The sequence below is a fragment of the Apis dorsata genome, unplaced genomic scaffold (assembly GCF_000469605.1).
Source record: "Apis dorsata unplaced genomic scaffold, Apis dorsata 1.3 scaffold_357, whole genome shotgun sequence".
In the NCBI taxonomy this organism is placed as follows: Eukaryota; Metazoa; Arthropoda; class Insecta; order Hymenoptera; family Apidae; genus Apis; species Apis dorsata.
The window spans coordinates 24,630-47,318 of NW_006263622.1; the positions used below are offsets into that span (position 1 = coordinate 24,630).

At 26.9% G+C, this 22,689-nt stretch overlaps 2 protein-coding genes and 1 long non-coding RNA gene across 7 annotated transcripts; 1 reads left to right on the plus strand and 2 right to left on the minus strand.

The window, feature by feature from the left end:
• Nucleotides 1–7,325: 7,325 nt before the first annotated feature.
• LOC102671177 (splicing factor YJU2) lies at nt 7,326–8,945 on the plus strand. Its single transcript, XM_006618474.2, has 3 exons — nt 7,326–7,501; nt 7,628–8,338; nt 8,441–8,945. Exons 1-3 carry the CDS (start codon nt 7,478–7,480, stop codon nt 8,750–8,752), a joined length of 1,047 nt encoding a protein of 348 aa, XP_006618537.1. The 5' UTR covers nt 7,326–7,477; the 3' UTR covers nt 8,753–8,945.
• LOC102670944 (myosin heavy chain, non-muscle-like) lies at nt 8,939–17,177 on the minus strand. 4 transcript variants are annotated; one of them, XM_031511858.1, is made up of 13 exons: nt 17,050–17,177; nt 15,322–15,573; nt 14,200–14,321; nt 13,756–13,971; nt 13,076–13,576; nt 12,448–12,794; nt 12,235–12,354; nt 11,992–12,104; nt 11,734–11,873; nt 11,465–11,583; nt 10,884–11,232; nt 10,290–10,492; nt 8,939–10,061 (listed from the first exon to the last, which is right to left on the minus strand). In XM_031511858.1, the coding sequence occupies exons 2-13, from the start codon at nt 15,353–15,355 to the stop codon at nt 9,647–9,649; spliced, it is 2,679 nt and encodes an 892-aa protein (XP_031367718.1). In that variant the 5' UTR covers nt 15,356–15,573; nt 17,050–17,177; the 3' UTR covers nt 8,939–9,646. The 4 variants fall into 4 exon arrangements, with proteins under 4 accessions (XP_031367718.1, XP_031367719.1, XP_031367720.1 ...); XM_031511859.1 differs by having other exon boundaries at nt 15,322–15,575; nt 16,979–17,063; XM_031511860.1 differs by lacking the exons at nt 15,322–15,573; nt 17,050–17,177 and adding an exon at nt 14,983–15,028 and having other exon boundaries at nt 10,290–10,480.
• Nucleotides 17,178–19,046: 1,869 nt separating this feature from the next.
• Nucleotides 19,047–21,616, minus strand: LOC116185976. 2 transcript variants are annotated; one of them, XR_004150880.1, is made up of 4 exons: nt 21,276–21,616; nt 20,165–20,359; nt 19,516–19,822; nt 19,047–19,294 (listed from the first exon to the last, which is right to left on the minus strand). It is a non-coding gene; the product is annotated as an uncharacterized LOC116185976 (long non-coding RNA). The 2 variants fall into 2 exon arrangements; XR_004150879.1 differs by lacking the exons at nt 19,047–19,294; nt 19,516–19,822 and having other exon boundaries at nt 20,056–20,359.
• Nucleotides 21,617–22,689: the final 1,073 nt, after the last annotated feature.

Sequence of the window (22,689 nt, forward strand, 5' to 3'; positions counted from 1 at the left end):
GTTTTTGCCCGTGGTTGGTTTCGGTGGCGGGGTCTAAAAGAACGAACGAATGGAATTCGATAATCTCTTTACTAGGGTGTCACGTAAGTGCTGCAGTTGCGCGGCAAGTTTTTTCGTTTATCACGTACGAATCAGGGAGGCCTTCCTCGAGGCTGGACCGTGGGATCAAACAGGATTTCCGACAAGCTACGGTAACCGAATACACGGCCGATCCTGCTCCAAGCAGGAGCATTGGCCATCGCCGCCATCGTGGAAAGTACTTATATTCCTCTACCGATCCATTTAACGAAGCTTAGCTTAAGCAAAACTTTGTACCGAACATCGTGGAGGAATCGGTTCGTTGGATACTGTGAACCTGTTGTTGGCTCGTCCCTGGACTTATTTTAATAATTGTCTGAAATATTTTTTGATTGGGAGATACATGTATAGGATACAGGATATAGGATTCATGAAAATCATATCAATATCCTGTTTCCTACTAATTGTATTTATTTCTATACAAGTTATATTAAAATGCTGCTATGAATTAAATATTCTTGGAATTGACATGTCTTCGAAGTCTTGCGACATGCTACACGAACGGAATAAATGAATAATAAGCAAATTTAAATTTAGAATTTAAAAAATTCTTGAATCCTAAATATAAGCTAGGTCTTTTTACGCTAAATTGTTTAAATATTAATTTAAGTTGAAAAAGTTGTGTGGTAAAATAATTGTATTGTTAAATATTGTCGAATATTGTAATTACTAGAAAAACATTGAAAGTTATGGTCTGAAAATCGAACATTCTAACTTCTAGTATATTCTAAGATTTCTCACGCTCCATTTTCGCGTGTCTTTCTCTCTCATAACATAAATAGCGTTATCAGTCTGCGTACTAGCATGAGATCGTAGTACGCTTGTAGTAGAACAGTAAATAGCAAGAAAAGAATTGTCATTGGCCAACATTGGTATCGTAACGTAGACTGGAAAAACCTGATAACGTATATCTTGTTATATGACGGTAGAAACTGGTACTTTTGTCACGGTATTTAATGACCAATAATAAGGTCTGTAATAATACAAACTCGTAAAAGTCAGTAACACAAATATAATAATATAATTTGATATTAACAATAGAGAATTTTTAGAATTCTCGATTAGAATAAGTAAATGATACACATTAATTGAATATAATTAATTCTTCAAAATCCATATTTCTCACGTTCAAATAAAATTTATAATTTCCTTCATTTTCAAAAAAATCTAAAAAAATTCTAAGATATTCTCATTCACAATTACACAAACATTAATTACTCTTTATCAATAAAATCTTACTATATTTCTCAATTAAACCAATTTCTGCGTAAAATAATTACTTACAACACCATCTATACATTCAATTCTTAACTAACAATAAGAGCATTAAACCTCACAAATTTACGATTTTTTTCTCCCTTCATCTTAACAAAAAAATCGCTTACGTGTAACTGAAGAAAAAAAAAAAGAAATCATGGACAACCATTGAAGAAAATCGAAAAGTTCTGTGGAAAATAAGAGAAAAAAATGCTTGTATATCAGATTCAATCCGAAGTTCGTGCATGCTACTTTGTTTCGACTTTAATCAAGACTCTGTACGGTCGGTAGGTCGTGTAACGAAAAAAACGGAACATACATCGGCAAGATTAAAATTTCACGACACCGTTTGCCGGGCTACAATGTATCCAAGAGAGACGTTACACCAATTAAGACGTTACCTGCGCGGCTGAAACTCGATAAGGGAGCAAGGAATGGTCCACGATGGCCATTTAGACGATGCCGCACCATCAGCTAGATGGTACACCAAACGACGAGTCGAAATATCGAACGTATATATCGAACCAATGGAACAAACCAGCCACGAAGAAGGGAAAGAACCGATGGAGGAAAGAGAGAATTGGCCAGTGAGGAATGGCGGTGATTCTCCGGTGTCACACATGCCGCCGCTCTTGGAGGCCGGGCCAGCTCGTGTTTCGGTTTTCGGCTTTCCGAGAAACGTACGCAAGACTTGCCATCCCTTTCTCTTTTTCTCCTTCTGTATTTTGCTCCTTTTCATAACCTGTCTAGTGAATATTGTCTTTATACGGTACAATAAACTAGCGGTTTACGAAAGGTTAGATGAGAATCGCAATGTAAAAATAAATTGAGAATTGTTAATGAGAACAACGTAAAAATTTAGTGAATCTAACACGCGGATTCATCTGGTTGAAGGAAACTTGCGAATGAAGACAAGAGATTTGTATTTAATAAAGTGAAATGTTACAAATGTGGAATTTTTTGTACACAAAAAATTTTAGGTTATGGTTACAATCGATTTAATAAAACAAAGTAATTCAAAAATTATAGTGAATATAATTGAAATTAAATAAGGATTTGTCACTAACTCTTCTATTTTTGTACAATATTTACACATTTCTCGATTTTTATTAAAAAATTTTGATTGAAAAACGTATATTTACTTTAGAAATAAATATCACATTAAAGTAACTTAATCTAATCTCATGAAACACGTTAACATCACTAAAATGAATCGACACAAGTAATACAATTTAGAATCATGATATGATTTAAGAAAATACGGACAATAACGATATATTACACAAAAAATTTGAAGTATAGTGAGACGATGAACGTTTCTTTCCTGTCTGAAGATAGCGTGGTATCACGTCTCGAATGGGAAAGAGAAAAAGAAGGAAAGAAAGGGAAGCTCGTCTGGTGGCGCCCGCAGACGACTGTTTTTGTTCCTTTATAATTTGGCAGTAGTCGACGGTTCCTTTCGCAGAAAGGAAGGATGCGTGCATGTCTTGCAAGGATTGCAAAGAATTTGTTGTTGATGTTCTTTAAAAAATTGTATCGTCTGTCTTTTAAAACCTCGATGGACATAGAATTTCTATTTAAACGTGTCTTGTATCATTCTAGCCTAGAGAAATGTTTGCTGAAACGAATAGGATGATTGATAAACGATTCAAAAGATCGAGAAAATTTTTCCACATAACCTATTTTAAAATATAATTTCGAAGGAATGTGACATTAAATTTTATGTAAAATACATTTGATTTGAATCTATAAGGTATTCTACTTAATCAAGAGATAAATTTATCGAATCTATAAAAAAAATTTTGTTTTTCCACAAATAGTTTCTATCATTCAATCTAACCTCAAAAATCCATATAACATTATCCTTTATCTAAAGTTAATTTTAAATTATATGTTAAACATAATATTAAACATTTTTTATTTTTCTCAACAAATGCCTTAAAATATCCAAATCATATTTTTGAATAAATTGAAATAATATACTAAATATTGCAAGCATCTTTGCAATCTCTTATGCAAAAATTTATTAAAGAAAATCTAAACGATTGTAAACGTTTCTTTATAAAAAAATTATATTAAATCAAATACGATGATCAATTCCAAGGATAGTTTATCGATTCTTCGGATCAAAATTTTAAAAAAAAGCAAGAAAAACGAATAGAAATTTAACGATGAAAAGTTTCCAATGACGGTTGGAAAGAAAGCTGCGCTGTTCCGTGGCGCGCATAACAATGTGCGGCATACCACGATTTGCGGTTGCGAGGGGATAAAAGTGTGGTGCAAAATACTTCTGAGAAAAATTCTGGCAAAGCTTCTCCGAGAGCACAACGCCACTCCTTTTCTTATCGAGAACGTTTTTGTGAAACGCGGAACGTGAGGCATTTGAACTTGAGAGAGAAAAAAAAAAGAGAAAGAGAAAGGAAAATAAGCGATTGGCTCATAGCGATTGAATTCAATTCAAAGAAATTCGAATTTAAATCAGATCATTTTAATCAGATTTTGATATTTTAATTATATTTTTTTTTTGAAAATTTAATTTTAAACTTAATATATTTTTTTTGTTATATATTTTTTATGATTATCTATAAAAAATAATAAAAATTGTAAAATGTTCATTTAGTTATTTTAATAGTGTGATTAATGTGTAATCGATATCATTCAAAAAATATAATTTTGCTTATATGAAAATTACACTCAATTGTACTCAAAGTTACACATTGATATATAGTTCCTGTCTTGCGATAACCTTATGGCGACTTATTCTCACTTTTAATTTCATCAGGCGTGACATCATTGCGATAAAATCAGACATTAAAAATACGTTGGCTTCTTCTACTGACAATGAACAAGGAACGTAGAATTACGTCATTCAGAGTTGTAGTAAACGTGCGTAGCGGTAATCCGTAACAATAGTAGACGATGGCCTTGATGATAGTCATGTTATTTATGCGTCTTCAAGTTCAATTAGTTTTTAATTTTTAAACTTTTAAAATCTATAACGCTATTTTGAATATTCCAATTCTTTATGATTTTTTTGATATTTATAATTGTTTTCATACAAAATCATTATATATTGGTATCTTTATAATACTAAGTTTTTGAAATTAATGAATATAAAATGAATATAATTATCTAATTAAGAATTTAGATAGACTATCAGTAAAAAATTATTTATTTTAACTATCCCATCATATTTATCAGATAGTACAATCTGATTATTATTTATTTTTTCTTATGGAATTCTGTTTTTTAATAATAAAAAATTGGACAATTAAAAATTAAATGATATTTAGTTAATTCATTAAATACCAATTTTGAAAAATATTTTTTAATACATTATATACTCTTAATAGATTAACATATTAATGTATTAAAATAGAACAATTAATAATACAATTAATAATATTTTTTTTTGGATTGAATAATATATGAATCTATAAATGTTTTTAATATTTCAATCAATTTCAACTCAATTTTTTTAAGTTGTTATCTTTCTCCATATTTTTTCTCTCATTTTCTTTTGTTTTTTTTTTATTTTTGTTTTAAGTTTTTTTATAGAAGAAAGTACGAAACCGTGCATAAAATGAGCACCGCTGACTGCTAACAGCATCTACACTCCATGAATGGAACGGCTTCCACGAATAGTACAGCCCACTCAAAAATGTGAGTAGCCGACATACAGAAATAAGCAGTAACATGACGTAGATATGAAAAACATTAATTAAGATTTCTTTCACGTTAAAACTTTTCTTGCTACTCTTTCTACCGCTACTATCCCTTATTTATTATTAAAATGTTGTGTCGTAATAATTATTTTCAAATTTCCTAATATGATTATGGATTAAAATTATGAAACTTTTACTATTTCTATATTTTTTTTTTTAAAAAGAAAAATGATATTCATACTTTGATTATTCATTTCGAGCCGTTACTATGAAGGTTGGAATGCAATTTATAATGATTGCATTGTATTGTGACTATACAAAATAAAAGTTGCTTGACCTCACGTTTCTTTCTAATTTACACATACACACTTGTTAAAAATTTATGTCTGTATGTATGTTTAAATTATAATTAACTTAATACAAGTATAGATATAATATACTTATAAGTAACAATTATTAAATTTAAAGTAACAATCTGCTAACATTTTTTTTATATTTACAAAGAAATAAAATGAAAATGAAAAATATTACTAGTAGAATATTATAATGTAACCAAATTCAAATAAATAAGTGTAAAAATCCTTTGAATAAAATCTATCATAAAAATAATTGCAAATGAAAATAATTATAACCTCTCGAGAATTAAACAGGTTAGGAATCCAACCATTAATAGAACCAATAGAATTCAACGAGAAACATTATCTACGATCATCTTATATACATTGAAGAGAATAGAATTGACAATGAAAATAAGAAAAAAGAACCAAATAAAATAAATTTCTGTGTATAATACCTTAAGGATTATACTAAAAAAATATTATATAGCCAAAGCAATATTCAAGAACACAGACCGCAAAATGTCAGTAGCTTAAATCTTGGTAAGCCATGAAGAGTCAAGTCCAACAGAAACGGATTGAAATGGAAAAATGTATATACACACGTAACAGATTTTAAACACCGCGGTCCCAGTAATGTATTCATAAAGGCACCTCTGCCGTTCCACAAAAGGAACGTGGGATAGTGGTATGTCTTTAAGGTTATTCTTCCTCTTCTTCCATTTCTTCATTTTCTTTTTTCTTTTTTCCTTTTTCTTTTGCGTAAAGATTCTTGTTTGCCCGTTTTACGCGCTCGACTGACCCAAGTCATATACCCATGACCTTGCGTTTAGCTGAATAACCTTTATACACGTACGAAGCCGAATTGAATCCAGTTCCACGAAGTAAGACGGGACCTTCTCGTCTCTTCTGTGCGCTCGCTTTCATCGTTTGGTCAAATGTCCGCATTATATTCACGGATATTAAATTCACGTTAGAGAGAAGAAACTCAGAGAAACATCCGGGGAGGTCTTGTTGCCAATTTTAATTCGTCCCATGTGAAACGAATTATATTAGCAAATTTTACAATGATTAGTTATTGCGATAATGACGAACAGTGATAATTGCAAAAATTTAACTAATACATATAGTAGATAGTAATTATATTTTTTCAATTTTTTATTATTAATTGGATTCATTTTGTGTTATATAAATGAATATCATTAAATTTATTAATAAAACGGACAATTAATAAAAACTTTAATATTGTAAGATTCATTTTTTTATATCTTTCAATATTATAAATTTAATAATTTACAATTATTAAATAGATTGAAGATTATAGAAAAAATGAACCATAATTAATTTTATAACAAAGATATATATTCAAAATGAACAATAAAAAAAGATCTTACATCATAATTTCGTAATTTGAACATTTCGAATATTGAAATATGAATTCCCGCCATTTTCTCATTTTCTCATTTTAAAAATGAAATATATTAATGTGTAAAAATTATATTACGATAATTATAATAAAAAACTTAAAACTTTTATTATTAATTTTCTTTCTCTTTTTTCATTATAATAATTTCCTCTTTTTATTATCCAAATATATATATTTATAATTATCAACTATTTATAAAATAAGAAGAACTTTTTAATTTTACTTACTAAACAGGATCATTCGATGCTGTTGTAATTTGAATATCACATATATATTTTCATCTTTAAATAAAAATTACGAAGGATTCTTCAAAAATTCACTAATTTTAACACAATTTAAGATCTTAGGATAAACGACTATATTTTAATATTTTATATATTTTTTTCCTAAATATCTATATTTAACTTTTTTCTAATGTATCTTTAAACACTAATAACACTAAAACTTCTAAAATCACAATGGCGGAATTAACGAATAATTGTGAACTTTTATTTATTTTATATTTGTAAAGAATTGAATATCATGTATACCAATATTAAAATATTAAAATATATAGATAAAACTTTAATGGTGGCAACACTGATCGAGTATTCTACGCTCTATGTCAATTGGTATCTTGTCAACATACTTAACCTAAAGTGTACTTAACCTGTACATTTCTTATATTTATTTATAAATATTTTTCGTGATTAATTTTATTATATTAAGTTAAAAACATGTCGGAACGTAAAGTTTTAAATGTAAGTAAAATTTTACATAATTGATTATAATTAAATTAAATAGAAAAATGCTTAAATTGATTATATATGTTAACGTATATTAATATAATATATTAAATATTTTTTAATAATTTTTTTATATTTCAGAAATATTATCCACCGGATTTCGATCCGTCAAAAATTCCTCGTATGAAATTAGCCCGCAATAGACAATATACGGTACGTTTAATGGCTCCTTTTAATATGAGATGCAAAACTTGTGGAGAATATATTTATAAAGGAAAAAAATTTAATGCCCGTAAAGAGGATGTTGAAGGTGATGATTATTTAGGAATACGAATTTACAGATTTTATATAAAATGTACTCGGTGCCTTCAAGAAATAAGTTTTAAAACAGATCCTAAGAATACAGATTATGAGATTGAAGCAGGTGCCACTAGAAATTTTATGGCCCTAAAATTAGCTGAAGAACAAGCACAAAGAGAAGAAGATGAAGAAAAAGAAGAAGAGGCTACTAATCCAATGAAACTTTTAGAAAAAAGAACATTACAATCAAAACAGGAATTAGAATTGTTAGAATCTTTAGAAGAATTAAAAGATTTGAATCGTAGACAGCAAACTATTGATTATGATCAAATGTTAGAACAATTTGATACAGAAACAGCTAAACAAAGAACCGAAAAAGAACAAGAAGAATATGATGAAGAATGTGTTAAAGCAATATTTGGTAAAAAAATTGTTGTAGAAGAAGAAATTGTAGAATTAGATGAAAATGAAACTAATGAACCACCAAAAAAAATAATGAAAAAAAATAAAAATAAAAATGAGAACAATATATCTACGATAGAACAAGAAAAAGTAAGTATTTTATTTCTTTATTTTCAATTCATTTAGAACGAAGCATTAAATTATGAGCATTTCTTGAAAACTATAAAACATTTTCCTACTTTTTCATTGAAGACTAAGGAGAACCAAAGGATAAAACCATCTGAAACATCATTATGGTCTGAGAGCATATCATCATCATCAAATAGAAAAAACTTGTTAGGTATAGTTAAAAGAAAAACAAATTTAGTTACTAAAGTAAATATGAATTCTTCAGTTACTAATGCGGATAAGAAAGAAATTCAAACTGTGACAAGCAAAGAAACAGGTATTTCTATAGAAGAACATAAAACATCTGAAAACACATATAATTCAACAAACAATAGCAATAATGGTCTTTCCTTACTGGGAACATATTCTGGCAGTAGTGACAATGATAGTAATTAATATTGTGTTCAATATTGTATATATAATAATTTAATTTTATAACATTTATTATAAAATAAAGTATGCATACAAAACATACAAGGATATAAATAAGCCTCATCGGATATAATGGTGTAAATCAATATATCAATAATTTTTTAACTTTTTTAACAAATTCAAAATATAAAATTACCACTCAATTTACACTTTTTTTTTAAAACATTGCTAACAATTTGCGATTCGATTATTGTATTGAATATTGAATTAACAATATCTTGCGAAGACGTAGAATACCGCTTACCAAAGGCTTAATAACACAAAATAATCTCTTTGTTTGTGATCGAAATTCATGGAGACATTTACCGCGTCGGTGATTAGAAAGTTCCTTACAGGATGCCGAAGCCCTTACCCCTAAAACAGAAAAACCAAATCAGAAAAACAAAAAGAAATGAATAAATTAAAAATCGGTCTGTTTCAAAGGCTAGGCACTCTGTAAGGAACTTAGTATCAACGATATTACATTGAAAACTCGGTAGCAGGGAGTACCTAGCCTATTAAATCAGACCATATTAATACAATATTTAATTTATTTACAATGTACATCACTAATTGTTCTTACAAATGATATATGAATTTTTATTATTGAAGTTTTAATCTATGGTCAATTATATTAATAATGATTGTAAATAATATGTATAATCAGTAACAGACTTATGTAATATTTCTAGAAAATTTAATTGAATCATATCTCATGTATTATTTGCGACACGTGTTTATTGTATTACTGAGAAAATTAAAATTTAATAATGATCATTTATTCCTATGTAGATAATATAAATCCTTTAAAAATAATAGCAAGATATAAGGTATGTTGTATATTAACAATAACTTCACAGAAGAAACTATATACAGTGTTTATAAAGCGACACTATAAGGCATGGTCTTATGTGCGAGTGGCGATCGAACACGGTAATGATGTTGATGATATTCTCTCTGATAAGGATTTAGCGACTCCCTGCTACTATCTTCCATATTGAATTCTCTGTATGGATTGTGCACCCCATAAGTATACCTTCTATTTCTATCTGTCACAGGTAAGTCATAAAAATAATTATTGTTTTGCAAATCCTGATTATTTAATGCATCCTGGGTTATTTCCACACTAGACATGTTTGTTAACCAATTAGACAAAGATTCGTTAGTATTGTCAGTGGAATCATTTTTATTTGACCATTCATCTTTGTCTTTCTCTACAGATGTTTCTTGGCGGCAACGTTCACAAATATAAGGTTGCTCCTCATCAGAGGATGTCTGTCGCTGTATATAGTCTCTGTAATCATGTAAGTGTCGATGATCAGTTTGTGGAACGCTCTTATGAGATAAAAATTCTACCCTGTTAGCACTTGAATCGTGCTCATTTTCATGTGGGAAAGACTGTAATTTGAAGGAATCTTGTGAATAAATTTGATCAGAATCGCTAAGATAATTTTGTGATAATTTATCTGGTTCACTATCCTCCTGAAATTTTAAAGAAGATAATGATTGTTCCCTAACGTACCGCTGTTCCTTATTCCTTTGTAGGGCTAGCTCAAGTTGAGCAATACGATTTTCTAAACGCGTGCGTTGAGCCTGGGCTCGATCTTGATGATCCTCCATCAACTTCACCATCTTCTCTAAACGCATGATTTGCAATTGCTTATTCTCTAAAGTTGTGTATAATTCTTGGATTGCTTCAGTCTTGGCAGCTATCTGTTTGTGGATCTGGACGATTAGAAATATTTTCCAATACTTTGAAAAGTTCTATCAATTAAAATGGTAATTATATTTTTCCATATATATATATATTTATTATCTAGTGGTGAATTAGTGAAATTAATTGTTAAAAGGCAAGAAAAATCAAAAGGAGAGAAAAATCTAAATTTTTTTACTTTTTTTTAGAATTCAAATTAAAATTTTGATTATAAAAAAATAATTTGGTACTAGTTTTTTTCTAAAAATTTCTTTTTGAACTATTAAACGAAAGAAAATATTTAAATAAATATTTAATTATATTTAATCTCTTTTTTAAAATCTGAGTTTCAATTTAACTCTTAATTCTTAATAAAAATTAAACAATTTAAATAAGAAAATATAAAAAAACATCCCGAATTACCTGTTCGAGATATTCATTGTTTTCATCACTATTCGACAATTCTCCGTTTTCTTGCTGTACTTTTCCTTTCAAAATATCAAGCAACTCATCTCTGACTTTAAGGAACTTGCTTTGTTCACGCATCACACGATCGCGTTGTTCCAATTCTAATTGCTTTTGAGTGAGCGCAGTTTCTAACTCTTCCTTTTGTCGAATTATTTCTGCTAAATTATTGCGAAGATCAGAGACCTGTTGTTGAAGCTCAATCGCGTGAGCGCTCAACCCAGCTTTTCCACCCTCCATGGACTGAGAATGCAGCCGCTCTTGAATTTCCATCAATTGTCTTTCTAACATCCCATTTTTTTCTTGGCTAGATTATCGAATTAAAAAGAAAAAAAGTAAGTTATTTGAAATGTTTTTTAATATTGCATTTAAATGCAATAATATTTCAATGTATGAAAATTTGTTTTTGTTTATATTGAAAAATGTTATAATAATTTTAAATTTAGACAAAAATTATTCTTTTTAGAGGTATTATTTTTAAAAAAATTGCGCAATTCACCAATCCAATATCATGTTACACTAACAATAGAGTAACTTACGCATTTTTTGCAACCTTTTTCAGTCCTGTGTACTGCATCATCAGCTTTTGTAATTCGTTGGATTTGAACACCAATTCGGCAGCCAACTTTTCCCTCGAGTCTTCATCCTCCTCGCGACACTAGGTCACAAAAACAAAAAAAAATAATAATTATAAATTATTATTATTCCATCAATTAGAAGATAAAAGAGTATCTAACAAACGAAGAAATAAATTGAGCAGTTTTTAGGACTTATACGAGGACATGTCCCGAAAGTAGTGCAAACTAACGGCCGCTTGATGCATCACTGCAATGATCTCCTCTTTCTCCTGTTGTAGCTGCAATTTTGTTTGTCTCTCAGCTTCTAGTTCATTCCTGGTTTGTTGCAATTCGTTGAACAAGCGTACTTCGTTCTCTGTATGATTACCTTCTATAAGTAAAATGAAACATTAATTAAATTTTTATTTTAGCAAAAAGATATTTATTAATAAGACTTATTAAGTTTTAATATTATTAATTTTCTTTTCAATTATTTCTTAATATTATACCTGTGATAGTAATATCTTTATTTTTCTCCGCAAGCTCGCATAGTTGTTTGCTCTTCTCTTCGAGATTTCTATACCTTTCATCTAATTCGACGAATGCATCTTCTACTTGCTGCCTGTATTTTCATAAAAAAAATTTTAGTATTATAATATATAACATCGTAAATATTTAATATTTTAAATAATATCCATTATTTGTAGATTCTTCGTTTAATGAAAACAAAGAATTTAAAAATTCTTTCATACCTTTTCTCTTTTTCAACGCCAAGATCAGCAGTGATCGCTTTCAATCTCTCAGACATCTCCTTGATAGTACTCATCGACTCGTTTTCTTTACTGTTCATTTTCTCTTTCAGTTCCACTAATCTAAATCAAGTCAAAAATAATATCAAAAATAAAAATCTTATTCTATAATATTTTAGAAGTATAAGAATACAATCATCAAATGTTTAAAGAAACCTTGCTTCAAAACTGTCCCTCTGTTTTTCCACCTTGGAAACCAAGTCCTCGCTGTTTTTCATCGTCTTTTGCATATCCTTTAATCTAGCATCTATTGCCATATCCTTCTGCTTCATCTGGCCTTCTAGACTCTTCACATTGCATTGAAGTTGTTGTATCTTATCCTTATCCGCAGCCATACTCGTTTCCAAATCTCTGATTTTCGTACGCGCCTTCTGTAAATGTGTCTCAGTTTGTCGAAGACGATCCTTCCCTTGATTATTCTTGTCTTTTTCCGCTTGAAGCTCCTCCATTGCCGCATTCAAATGTACTTGCAACTCCTTCTGAGCTTCTATCGTGTTTAATTCCTTTTAAAGAAACACAAATTAAAAGTTAAATTAAATTGTTCTTGAAATTACTAAAATTGCACAAATTACTTTTTAAAGGAAATTTGCATTTTTTCTAATTATTTCCATATTATCATTTTAATTCTAGTTAATCGTTTATAATATATTTAAATATATATTACAGATTAATATTAATATTATATCATATAAAATTAAAATGCAAATATTATAATAAATATTAACAGATATTCTTTTTATTTGAATGATTTCCCAATGATACGATATCGATAGTACGCCTATACCTTTAACTTCGATCTGGAATGCTCATATTCATCGATCATGTTCTGCACGTTGTTCCTGAGCTCTGCGATCGATTTCTCCTCCAATTCTTGAATCTCGTTTAAACGTGATCTAATACTATCGTAATCCCTCTGGTGTACCTCCAATTGTATCGTCACTTCTTCGGGATTCGCCTCTGTATTCTCGCTGGCTTCGATCAGATGAGAGGTGATAAAACTGGTGAAATTCGACTGTTTATCCAATAACTCTTTACAGATGGTCCTCAATCTCTGCGGGATCTCACGCAACCGATCTTCCAAGCATTCTAACAGCTCGTTTCCAGCAGAAAGCTTTTCTATGTGGGTGTCCACCGGTTCATTACAAATCTGTTCTGTTGGAAAGGAGGCCTTAGGAGGTCCAATCTCGAGCTTTAGAATTTCCGGTTTTCCTGGATCTCTTGCGCCAGTGGTGAGTAGCTTCTCGCGTAGTTGAGACAACTCGGTATAGAGTTCTTGCGCGGCTTTCTGATGGAATTTAAATTCGTTTGGTGATCTTTCGATTAATTATATCAAGATGAATTATTTAACTTAATTATTTAACTAACTATTAATTAACTTTCAAAAGTTCAAATTTAAGAATCGCTGGTAGTAAATAATACGTATAATTTATTTTTTAAAAGTTATTCAAAATTGAGATTAGTCACCTGCTTATCTGTCAATTCTTTCTTCAACAGTAAATAACGTTTCTTCTTCATCGCGTATTGATTTTCGGGCCTAAGTGTAGACCCTGCAGGCAGATTAGTCGTAGGCCTCTTATGCATAGTTGGGCTGATTGATGATTTTCCTGGACGTCGAACGGTATTGGTCTGCGATTTATTATTTATAGAAGCATCTTCCGTGGTATTGCTCGTAGTCTCTCCCTGGAATAAAGAATTCTTTTTTATTTTTATAAATATTCTTAATTTTAATCGTTTCGATACTGTGATTTTTTTTATGTATTAAAAATAGTGAAATTTCATGCAATTTTTTTTTTGATTAATAAATTTTACATTAAATTTAAATTAATTGCAATAATATGTAATCTTTGATTGTCAAATTAATCGGTTCGAAAAATCTTTTTCAACAAAGATATGTAACTTGATACAAACATGAACTGAGTTGCGTCCTGAATGGTTGTTCAGATTTTTAAGTTTTTGACTCGCAGAAGCACCCTTGATCCCTGCACTTGACATCGCACTTTTCTCTATAACGTTGATAGTATCTTCGTTTTCTAGATTTTCAAACAAATATTTCATATTTTTATTTGTTCTATTATAATTGGTTACAAATTAATATAGATTTTTCTTATAAAAAATATCTTTACGATTTTAAATTTACCAACAATATAAATATTTGCGTTTCTATTTCATATTTTGCCCACGATATTGGAAAGCAATAAAGATATTTCATACTTAATTAAAAAGTATTGAATGTGTGTATGTTTATATTCAATAAATAGTCTAAAAAGTCTAAAAAATTAAAAAATTGCATTTCGAGTTCATAAATGCAACGATTCATTAATTTTAATATAATCAAATATAGCCAACTATACAAATAAAATAATTAAAAGATCTCACAAAACTGTTAATCAAAGTGAATGAACAACTTTATGTTTCTCTATTGTTATTTAATTACGTATATTATTATTTCTATTTATCAAAATATAAGTATTGATAATCAAATGAAATCATTAATAATTAATCAAGAATTGGTTTAATAATTACAACCAGTCAATCTTAATTGCATATCCTAATAATTGTAACTTAGCAATTCAATCGTTTTGAAACTCTATAAACACACAATTAAATTGAAATTAATCTTCATCATTAATCATATATCAATTATAATATTAATTATAATTTGATTCAATAATCAATTAAATATATAATTACCGTTCATTACTTTAAAATTGACATTCCATATTCCCATAAAACTTAAATTTCCATTTCTTTTTTAAAGTCATGCACAAATTTCCCAATATCAATTTCCAAATCTCAAAACCCTCTCTCTCTCTCTTTCTCTCTCTCTCTCTTTCTTTCTCTTTTTTTCTCTCTCTCTCTCTCTCTCTTTCTCAAACCTCTTGCAATTCTTGTCAACCTTTCTCTTTTTCAACCAAAGGAACAAAAATTATAAGAATACAAGAAATATGACGAGGCGGAGAATAACCATAATCCGTGAATAAAATTAAAATAAAAATAAAAGGATTGTTTAAAAGGAATCATGTTCACAACCTGATGGTTGGTGCGATGTCGTTAATTGATTCATTATCGTGGTCGATGGCTCGTCGTCGCGGTTATACAGTGAACTGGATCCAGATTTCGACGTCTGCGACACGTGGAGAAATTTGTGGCGTTCCCGGAGAAGTGGTCGGGTTTCGATTTCATGTTCCTACCGGTCGAAAGGCAGCGAGTTCGCACGACCGTCCACTCGTTCAAGACAGTCGACGACTTCGCGACATTGAACGATGCCACCGTTTTAGTCGCCTTTGGCAAAAAAGAAAAAGAAATAATTGATTTAAACGAGACTTGCGGAAAAAGAATTTTGAATTTCTTTTCTTCTAGACCATCGTTCGACGTGATTACATAGGGTACGTTAGTAGATGGTTCGGGTTATAATGTACAAAGCTTGAGAATTTCGTTGGAGATACGCAACACGATGATTTTAACCGATATTTTAAAACGTCAAAAAGTGGAGAGAGGAATGACGAGCGAGTTAATGGCAGGCAATTGTCGGCAAATCGTTCGATACTTTGTTAGTTTCGCGGAGAATGAATATATTGAATATATGTATAACGCTCTTATTAATGAAATTTTACAAATTATTGATATATATATTAATAATATTTGACTATATAATAGTGATCAGTTAAGTGAAGTTTTGCAAGTTTCGTAAATTATCGATAATCCGTCAATTTATAATAATATTAGTTGTTCTGGATTGTAGTTTCATTTATGTAAAATATAGCAACAGATTAAAATATTTATATTTACCTATATCCTTATATACCTTATTATATACCTTATCATATTTTTAATTAATTTAACAAATATTTTAACATTAAATTAAAACTGTTAAGAAATTTTTTTTAGTATGATTTACTAAATTCATTGTAATCGATTAAATAATGTTGAAAAGAATGGAAAGAAAAAGTTGGAGATGATTTAGAATATTTCTGAAAGAATTATTTTAAAGAATTGTACCCATTATATTGGCCTTCATCCAGTTAATCTATTTCGTTCGTTTCGTTGGGAGAAGTTCATATAAGTTTTATTTGGTAATTATCGTGGCGCCTATTTTTTGTTATAGTGAGAACCATAAGAGAAAAAACATAAGTTCATTTTTGTTGATTTTCTGACCTCGATGTTACTTAATAGCTGAAAGAAAGTTTTATGAAAATATTGTAAATTGAATGTATTAAAACAATATAACCTATAACAACAATTTGAGATATGCAATTTACCTCAAAAATAAAAATGTAAAAATAAATATTTATGTCACATATTTTAAAAAAATATTAAAACATATGAAAAATATTTTTGAATTATATTTTGAAACAGAAAACTTAATTTTTTTTATTATTATATGAGAAATATTATTAATTAATTTTAATTGTTATAAATATGCAAGTTTTAGAATAATGTATATTTATAAATGTATATTTATACCTTTATTAATGGTTGAATTCATTTATTATTTATATCAGCTAAAAATTTTATTTTTATTTTAGATTGATATTTTAGATTTATGATTTTCAATAACTACAATCATTCAAATTCTATTTTTTTGATTCTTTGATATTCTATGAATGATTCATTCATTTTGAATGTCTCGTTTATATTAAATTAACAAATACTTTTATATAAAAAATCTTATTGATTTTACTTCTCTATCAATGTAAATGGAAATAGAAAAAACGTATAATGAGCCACTGTGTTGAAATAACAGGAACCCATATGTACTGGGTTGCGTCTGACTCGTGACGAAAAAATCTCCTTTGAAGTGTACTGCGCATTTGATTCGCGCAAGTAGTGGGTTGTTATTAGCGCGTCTCGAAACTCACAGTCAGTTGGCCGGGGACTCGCAAAGGTGACGGATCTGTTGAATGTATAATTTGATTATATTTAACACACGTGACATGATGTATGAAAAATAATTATTATAAATTTAGTGCACGTGTTGTTTACGCGTTTATGTTCAAAACATTCCGATGATCATAATGGTGAGTACTAAATTTTTTTTAATTCTTTAAAATATAAGCTTATTTGTGAAAAGTAAATAATCCTATATAAAAATGATTTTTTATAAGCATTTTCTTTAATAAAAAAATAAAAATATGATATTTTTATAATATTTCAATTATTATTTGAATATAATATAATTTTGCATAATTTTTCATTTATCATAAACATCAATAAAAATATCATTATATATAAAATATTATATTATAAAATATAAAATATTTAGTAATAATACTGAGTTATATTATACTGAGTTATGTAATAAAATGCAACATATATGTATAAATCCTTTTGTGTATGAACATAAAAGGGATTGTTAAAATGCTGATAGATGCAAGGAAAAGTTTCATTTCATTCTATTGTTAACTTAAATTGAAATAAATTGAAAAATGTGCAATGTTATATTTTTATTTATTTGATTTACATATGAAAAAATAGATTTTTTGCAAATTCTTTAAGAAAATTTACTTAACTTAAAATTTTCATCCTTTAATATATCTAAATTATTAATTTATTTATTCCATTCATTTTTTAAAAATTAAAAATATCAATAAAATATGATATTAATAGAAATGAATTATTTAATAGCTAAATTTAAAATAAAATATTTGAAATAAACTGATAAATTAAATCAATTGTTAAATCACATTTTTATTTAAAAGCCAGATTTGAAGTTTTCCAACATAATCGTTTACTCGATTCATTATTTTGTCTTATAAAGTATTTTTTAAAGTTTATATTAATAAATATATTATAATATTTATTAAGAAATTTTTCTCAAAGAAATAAATAATACGCTATTTAGATTCAATTTTATTTACGATTAATTAATGTTGTCAATAATTAATTTTAAGATAATAATAATAATGCGAAATCAGATTTAATTGAAATCATTGAATCATTAAAGCGCAAATATTATGCAAATATCGATTTGCACATGCACATGATTTACCAAGTGCCTAGTGGAAAAGGTCACGAGTGCAACAAGGGTGTAGACTGGCAATGACCTCTGAAATGACTTAATATGACGTACATATTTCGTAATAAATAAAATAATATTTTTTCTATAATTATTTCTAATATGCATTTAAAGTATGTTTTTTTAATATGATAAATTTTTGCAGAAATAACTTATAAATGTTTTTTTAATAATTTTGTAAAAATTAGAAAGAGAAAAAAGGAATATCAAAATAAATCTGAAATTTAAATTGTGGTAAAACAAATTATTCAAAAAACTTTTATTCTATTTTTATGAGAACAATATGACACCAAATATATTTCAATTTTTCGAAATAAAATATTTATTAAAAAAATTACGAGATAAAAAATAGAAATGTTTTTGATAAAAATTACAATTTCAGTTGAGAGATTAAATTTGATGTTAAAATTATCATTGCGGAAAAATTTTCACTCAAATTTGTGTGAAATTGGAAATAATATGTTAAACATAATAATCATAATGTTTAACAGAAATTAATATAAAAAGCTTTAGATTAAATTAATTATTATTAATAATTTTAATAATTTTATTTATGATAATAAATAAATTATGATATATTTGAAATTTAATATTATCATTTTTTAGTATAAACTAACTTAAAAAAACTAATTTATATAATAACATTAAATTTAAGAATGGACAAAAAAAATTAGTAGTATTTAATAAAAATTTTATAATAAAGAAATGTATTAAAACGAAAATAAAAGGAAAATAATAATACCGTAATGATAAATTTTTTAATGTCTGAAATTTCTTTCGAAACTTCACAAAACTTCACAAAACTGTTTTGTAAATGATATAAAATCGAGCTGCTTCTTTTCTTCTCCCATTTGATCATCAATCATTTTAGTAGAGAACCATGTTTCTGTTCATTTTGATCCTCTTCGAAAGTTGCGAAAGATAAGACATCTTTTTCAGTTTACTCAAGATTTTGTCGTATTTTAGATTTTAGCACAATGCTTCTAACTATATAATAAAGATGAAAGTTAATAAAATTAATTGTTATTATATATATTAATTAAAAAAACAAAATAATAATATAATTAAAATAGAAACAAAATATGTACAAAATTAAAAAATAGAAAATAAAATATTTTATTAATTTTTTATTTTAAAAATACATTAAAAAAATAATTTAAATTTAGAAAAAAAATTAAAATTTTATTTTAAGAATTAAATCCACAAACCATAAGCGTTTTTCAATATTCGATTGAATATTTATATTTTGAATAATAAATTGAATATTTATTGTTATTTTTTAAATTGTTCAATCATAACATATTTCAAAAAAAGCAAAAGCAATCAGTTCAATCTGAATGTTTGTTTCCATTTGAAAAATCTTTGCATTTATAATGATAGATGTGATGATAAACATGTGATAAATATATGGATATCCAATTGTATAATTTCATATTTTATATTGCATTGAATGTAAAGATGTAATATGGTGATTTCAGTCCTTTTTTTGCAAGTTGAGTAATTAATTTTATGATCCTGAAAAATTAAATATATAAATTTATTTTTAATAAAATAAAATAAATAATATCTATAATCATATTTTATATCAAAGAAAATGAAACGATTTTTTTAAAAGACAATTTTTTTTTATTATCTAATACTTACCAACAAATTTGCAAAAATAATAGATGTTTTTATGAAAACATGATCTTAAAAAATCAAAAAAAAATTATACAGATGTTAAATTAATCAATCAATTTTAAAAAATTTTTATTCAAAATTTAATAACGAAATTTCTAAAAATTACAACAATTTAAACGGTTAAAACCGTCTTCCCTTGACTTATTGACATTCGAATGACGTATTGGCAGTTCTCACAATCTGTCTCTCGCAGTTTCATTCTGTTCGATGCAATCCTCGAAGCCCTTTTCTCTTTTATTCTCACTTTTTATTCCACTCCAACCATCTTCCAACCACGTTTCCTCACCTACTGACGTATAATAGGGGTAATTTAGGTTCTATCCTCAATTCTGGTGAAAAAAATTGAATAGACAATGCCTTCGAGATAAAGATCTGTCGACATTTCAAAGAATTTTCATATTTTGCAATAGTCTTTTGTTATTAAAAATCTTAAACTTGTATTACAATTGCTTTATATTATGTATATTTAAAAATATAAATCATTTATTCGAAAATTGTTTTAATATCGATAATAAATCGATATGAAAATGAAAATTAAAATAATCGAACAACAATCGATTATTTTAGAGATATTTTGAAGTAACGTATTTAGTATAAAATAACGAGAAGGAAAGAAAAGAAAAAAAGATTTCGTCCTGAATTCATTTTTTCATTAAGTAAGATTATTTATAATAGATTTGTATTTTATATATTGCAATAACGGAGATGAAATTAAATATATATGTGTGAAAAGGATAGTTAGATAGTATTTATGAGAATTCAGTATGAATCCTTCTAGTGGTAAATTCATTTTCGTAATGTAATATGTACATATATTGTAATTCTACAAAAGAAAAAAAGATATGATATATATTAAGTATAATATAATAAAATTAGACAATAATTAAAGTATTGAAATATCGAGAAAAATATTCAGGTAAAATTTAATATTTTTTAATCTTTAAAACCGTATTATATAAATATTATTAAAGATTATTAAAGATATTATTTATGGTAGACTAGAGATAGATTAGAGATATATCGATTTATTAATCAAGATATTTTAGATAAAAAAAAGATTTATAAAATTCAATATACATCATAATTATATCGAATATGTCATATTAATAAGAAATATGTATATTCATATTATTTAATGCAATGATACAAAATATTTAAAGTATTTCATTTATACTTAACCTTATTCAATTCATCATCGATATGCGTTCGTTACAAAAATTAACTTCATTTTTTGTTATATTATTTATAAAAAAAAAATAATTTTTTTCTTTCGTTTTTTTATACTTACCATTTATTAGAAAAATAGTAACTCATAATAATAAAAGTTTATATATCACAAAATATTCAATATATCATACATCAACAAAAAGAAAGCGCGAAAGAAACGCAATGCATGACGCTACATCTTTGCCAAGATGAGTCAGTCAGTAACTGTCGTACGTGTATAGACGTCCAAAGTAGTAGTACGGACACATGTTTTCGCGCACGTGTTGGCAACAGCAGTCTAACTGGCATTCACGTGCTTCGTCGTAGAATATTCATATTCTAATTTAATAGAAGCCGATAAAGTGACATTTCATATTGTAGATCATATAATAACCACTAAATTTTGCTTTGTTGCACGACGTGACGTTATTACGTAATTAACGAGACATAACACGAGTGAAATGGAGATTCCCCGTTACGATAGCTTTTATCGCATGATTAAATAGGTAATCGAATTTAATTAATTATTATTATAATTGCTCTGTGAAGGTAATGAATTTTGATTAAGATAATTGATAATTAATCTTGTAAGTTTCTACATCATATTTCATCTTTGTTATATAAGAACGTATTTTCAAATATAGGTTATCTAAAAATTAATTGCAGTGTTTTGTTTAAACTTTAAACTGATATAATGTTACATAAAATTATTTAATCGTGATTTATATAAGTTTTCTAAGATACGATGTTTTTTTTTTATTAATTTTTTTTTCTTTTTAAACATCGTATAGCAATGTATATTGTAAAAATTTTCCTTGCAAAGTATTAATTAAAAAATTTGTATCACAAAATATATGATTCGAATAATATTTCAAACAATATTATTCTCATAAAATATTTATTTCATTTTCATCGCTAAATGAATATATTAGATCAATTGTTGTAATAACTGAATATAAAATATAAAAGACAACATAACCTAAATTAATAAAATATTTATGTTTTAAAATAATATATCAAATTGAATATATAATTGAATTTTTTAATATTGAATTGTAATTTACTTTTGGAGACAAAGTATTTATATATTATATATATTTATTATAAATTATTTAATCAAATAATGAAACATTTGGTAGTAGATACATAGTAGATACATTTGATAGTAGATAATTAATTTGTGATTTAAATTATATTTAGTAATAAATATACAATTATATAGTAATAAATATACAATTAAATTAGCATCAATTATTTATATATTTATTACTATATAAATGTGTTCAATATGTAGAATTTTTTATATAGTTTATATATTTTTAATATAATATAACATAGCAGTATCATGCATTTCATTATTTTATATTATGCAAGTTAATGTAAAAATTACTGATTGAATCGAATTCACTTTGTATTTAACAATGTTAAAAGTAATTTCTTCATTATCTTAAATCTAATTGAGAATTCAGTTCTAAATATTTCTAATAATAATAAGA